We start from the raw sequence: 3,626 nt of genomic DNA on the forward strand, positions 1-3,626 counted from the left end.
TCTTGTAAATCATGCATCGACATGTGGGTTTCAATTAGGATGTTTGGAAATATAGCTCTATTAAAACAATGGAATTTCCATTGACTATTTAAATGCCGATGTTATTACTTGGGTAACCTCAATGTTTGTGAACTTGAAAATTGAGAAATTTAATGAAATATTATTTGTTCATAAATTGTTAAATATGAACCAACTCAAAGCAAAATAAACTTACATTGAAAGGTCATCCTTATAATGCGCTGTGTACTTGCGGGTGAATGGATCCCGCTATGAAAGGACACTGCCTCCACTAATATTTCTCGAACTAGATATTACATAATTAATAAAATCACGAACCTCATTGCAATAATACATTCTCCATAATCCTTAAGATGAACCTCTATGCATCCATTAATGATCATTCATGATTTCTATCAAACCTATATTGAATAATGATGACAACATGTATTAATTAACTACACTAAGTAAATAAAATTGTAAAAATATTTGTTTAACTCAAGATTATTCAACCTACTTTAATACTTTTTTAATTCATTATCAATTATCTACGTAGATACAAATTTACATACATTTATGAAAATTACAACTCAACAATAAAATTGACAAAATATAAAACGGATTAGTTAAACAAGTCATTATTTATTTCATAACAACACACCTAAGCCGGTAATTTGATATAAGTTTCAATAATTTACAAACAAATATAATTTTACAGAATCTAAATCAAACCATAACATGTACAAATTTATAAATTGATACAACAAGTTTATTTGATAAAAAATAATAAAACAAGTAAAAACTCAAATAAAATACATATACTACAAAGATATACAATAAAAAATTTAACATTCTAAAAATGCATTCAAATTTAAAAAAGGATAGATGCATTACCTAAGATGGGGTTGTTTGTTTTGTTGCCTAGGTTTTTTAAGATAGAAAGAGAAATATGGGAGGGGGAGATTGAGAAAGGTCAAGTGCCAGGTTATATATTAAATATTATTGATGGAATTATTTTGTCTGTCAATCTGTTGATAATTCTATCAATCTGTTGATAATTCTATCAATCTAAATGACATGTCATTATACAGATTACCTGTTTGAATCCAATTATAATTCTATCAGTAATAACATCCATAAAAACTTACACGTTGGTGAGCACATAAAAAAATACCAATGATATATTTTCATCAGTATTTACCAACGAAGTTAGCGATGAAAAAGAAGTTAGTGATGGAAAAAAATTGATCGGTAAAGATCACATAAAATATTGATAAAAAAAAATTATTTATATTTTTGTTTATATTCATCAATTATCTGGTAGTAGAAACTCATTCTCAACCGATCGAGTAAAATCTTTTTAAATACATGGATAATTATTATTATTTTTGCTTTCATTCGAGTTAATTAGATCGCCTTGATCCACGCTCACTATTAAGTAGTTTCTTTTTCCACATAGATAAATTATATTCAATTAATAAAAATTGAAAATATGAATGTTTAATTGATAAAAGAAAAGCTTTTTTAATGCATCGGTGAAAATACAGAATGCATCAAATGAGTTTAGCCCTACATATTACAAAAATTATTTAAATCCAAGTATCATAAACTAGTGACCCAGTCATCATAAAATAAAATTTCTCCTGAAAGCTACCTGATTCGACTCAAAATAATTGGATAGGATTGGACCTGGATTCTCAATTCATTTGAATTTGTATTGTTCTTTTTTTTTTTAATTTGTATTCGTACTTTATTTTTTTTAATTCTGACATGATAATCAAATATTACTTGAAAGGTTGGCGTTGGATGTCAAGTAAATTTATTATTTATTTAGATTCAAATATCAGATAAAAAAAAAACAGCAACATGCGCAAATGATCAACACACTACATGATGTATTTTTCACGAAAGGAAACAATCTTTTTTTAAACATTATTAGAGGTAAAGTTGAAGTTGGCACAAGTTGTTTGTCTAAACAACAGTGAAGAGCTGAAACCAAGCCTTGAAGTGGCAAGATCAAACTGCAGAAGATTGTTCTCCAATTGGTAACCTCCGATGACGATTGAAGTCCTAGGGTTTAGACCTCCATCCACGAACCCAAGACACATGACATCACTTTTTACTTGAACCATTGAGTTTGCACCAAAAATCCTCCAGGAAACTTTACTGCTTTGCAGGACAAGATCAATTTGTGGCACGGGCGGTCCAACCCTTGTGCTACCAATGTTGGTTGAGTTAAAACATGCCCCAAATGGTGCCACGGATGCTACTCTAGGAACAAGGGCTAGCTCTTTCACAAAAGTGGCAATGACAGCTTTGTAGATTGTTGTTTCCATTACTGTATATGGATTCACAGTGCTAATCTTTGTTCCACCAGTGCCTTGGATCCTATCAATGGATAGCAATGATGTGTTCAATGGTACAGCTTTTCCATTAATCTTGATAGACTTGACTCCAATGAAGTAATCAGAAGAAGGCTCTCCTTCGAAGTAAGCAGACGCTGTGCTTACAGGGTTGAGAATTAATGGGGTGTAAATAAGAAACTTGGAGGCATCAATACCAGGAAGAAGAACATATGGCCCATCACCAAAAAATACAACACCTTTAGCATTGGAAGCCGAAGAGGTCAAGCAAATGGCAAACTTCCTGTCAAAGCTAAAAGCAGCAGAGAGCTGAGAAGGAAGTGAAATCTTAGTCCTTCCAAAGCCAGCCATACCATTGACACCACTAGCAAGACCTTCTAGGAAACGTGTTCCACTGCAAGCGAAGATCAATTTCTTCACAGAAACCACTCTGCCAGGATTTGATCCATCAGTAGATTGAATTGAAACAACATCCTGACCAACCTCACCACTAGTGGCAGTACTTGTTACCGTATTGTCAGGGAGGACAGAACATGTGTTGTTGTTGCATCCTGGCCTGGGGCCAGAATAGCATTCAGTGACGCAGCTCTTTGACCTAGCAAGTGCGCATTGGGCAGATCTGCAACGTACAGGTTTATAAGAAGACGATACATAGCCTTCTTCACAGTCAACCCATTGAAACTGGCCACCAAGATCAAGGGTTAACTTTACAGGGACTAAAGGGGTTCTTTGGTTGATCAGGGTAACGTATTGGAGACTTGATGCATCTTTTGATACGGGAAGGACTAATGCTTTGGGCCTGAATGATGTTTTTGACAAGGAAGGGATGATGAAGAAGGGAAAAAGGGAGCAGAAAAGAAGAAAACTATGGGTGAGAGCCATTGTGGTTGCTGTCTTTGGTGCCGAGATTCGATGCCCATTTATACGGCAGGAGGAAAAGTCACTTCGTTGGCGTGCGTGTCTGTATCGGGGCAGCCTCCAGGAAAGGAAGGTCAGCACTTGTATTACACTTATCAAATGGCGAGGTGAGGTGTCCAATATTGACTATGACTTTCTTAGCTGGATATGGATTCTCAATTCATTTGATTTTGTATTGCTTGAAATTTCTTTAATGTATTTTTCAATTTGAAAAGTACTTTTTGTATAATTATGGACGATATTATTAAATGCACACTAAAATTATGGGTAAATTTCATGTTTGATGCAATTATCAATAAGAAAATCTAGAAAATGATCTTTATAGCTAGTAGGAGAAGAAGATTGTAT

At 33.6% G+C, this 3,626-nt stretch overlaps 1 protein-coding gene across 2 annotated transcripts; it reads right to left on the bottom strand.

Annotated features, from left to right (window-relative positions):
- Positions 1 to 1,864: 1,864 nt before the first annotated feature.
- Positions 1,865 to 3,314, bottom strand: LOC105118768 (basic 7S globulin-like). 2 transcript variants are annotated; one of them, XM_011016795.1, is made up of 2 exons: positions 2,758 to 3,314; positions 1,865 to 2,727 (listed from the first exon to the last, which is right to left on the bottom strand). In XM_011016795.1, the coding sequence occupies exons 1-2, from the start codon at positions 3,240 to 3,242 to the stop codon at positions 1,923 to 1,925; spliced, it is 1,290 nt and encodes a 429-aa protein (XP_011015097.1). In that variant the 5' UTR covers positions 3,243 to 3,314; the 3' UTR covers positions 1,865 to 1,922. The 2 variants fall into 2 exon arrangements, with proteins under 2 accessions (XP_011015097.1, XP_011015096.1); XM_011016794.1 differs by having other exon boundaries at positions 1,865 to 3,312.
- Positions 3,315 to 3,626: the final 312 nt, after the last annotated feature.

Source organism: Populus euphratica, unplaced genomic scaffold (genome assembly GCF_000495115.2).
Source record: "Populus euphratica unplaced genomic scaffold, PopEup_1.0 scaffold2200.1, whole genome shotgun sequence".
In the NCBI taxonomy this organism is placed as follows: Eukaryota; Viridiplantae; Streptophyta; class Magnoliopsida; order Malpighiales; family Salicaceae; genus Populus; species Populus euphratica.